The 630-nt window shown below is 36.7% G+C and overlaps 1 protein-coding gene across 1 annotated transcript in view; it reads left to right on the top strand.

The window, feature by feature from the left end:
* Window positions 1-630, top strand: part of SEMA5A (sema domain, seven thrombospondin repeats (type 1 and type 1-like), transmembrane domain (TM) and short cytoplasmic domain, (semaphorin) 5A) — a 372,837-nt gene that overhangs the window by 149,850 nt on the left and 222,357 nt on the right. The window contains exon 5 of the mRNA XM_011978059.1: window positions 525-587. Coding sequence (XP_011833449.1) covers window positions 525-587 — 63 coding nt within the window. The remainder of the gene's footprint in view (window positions 1-524; window positions 588-630) is intronic.

Genomic DNA, 630 nt, shown 5'->3' with positions numbered 1-630 from the left:
ATGTTCTTTGCCTGAGCTATCTATTGATTGATTATCATTTACAGGTGTATCTTGGTAGTAAGGATACGCAAAATCATTCTTCGTTATCTATGACTATTTATAAATGACGTATTATTTGAATAAAATATAAATGTTAAAATGAATATTTAAATTATCTTGTCTCAAGGCCTCTCCTTTAAGCCTCGTCTGGGTCTATTCTGTGGTTTCACCGAAGCAATCATTTCTACCATCAGTGCCATAGTTACCAACTTGTAGTTCTTTTCTAACAGTGACTAGATCTAAACATCACATCATTACTACCTAAAAGCAAATAGTAAGGGGGAAGGTCCTTGTTCCTCAATTTCAGAGCTAAATCTAAGCCCATGGATAAATTTCATGTATTTGGTGTAAATTCTCTGAGTGTGAAAATGTTGCTGCTAGGGTGCAGCCATATTTCCTAATCTGGTTACCAGTGCCTTATTTATATTTTCCCTTTTATTCAGTCAAAACCATGATAGCTGCTATTGTCTTGGTATTTTCTACAGGCTGTGGAATGGGAGTGTGACGAAGCTACCAAGAAGGCCTGTTACAGCAAAGGCAAATCAAAGGTAAGGATGCAATTATGAGCAGCCATCACCCTGTTTTGAAGGA

Source organism: Mandrillus leucophaeus, unplaced genomic scaffold (genome assembly GCF_000951045.1).
Source record: "Mandrillus leucophaeus isolate KB7577 unplaced genomic scaffold, Mleu.le_1.0 Scaffold188, whole genome shotgun sequence".
Classification (NCBI taxonomy): Eukaryota; Metazoa; Chordata; class Mammalia; order Primates; family Cercopithecidae; genus Mandrillus; species Mandrillus leucophaeus.
The sequence above is the reverse complement of the archived record's forward strand: the minus strand, read 5'-3'. Positions and strand labels throughout refer to the sequence as shown.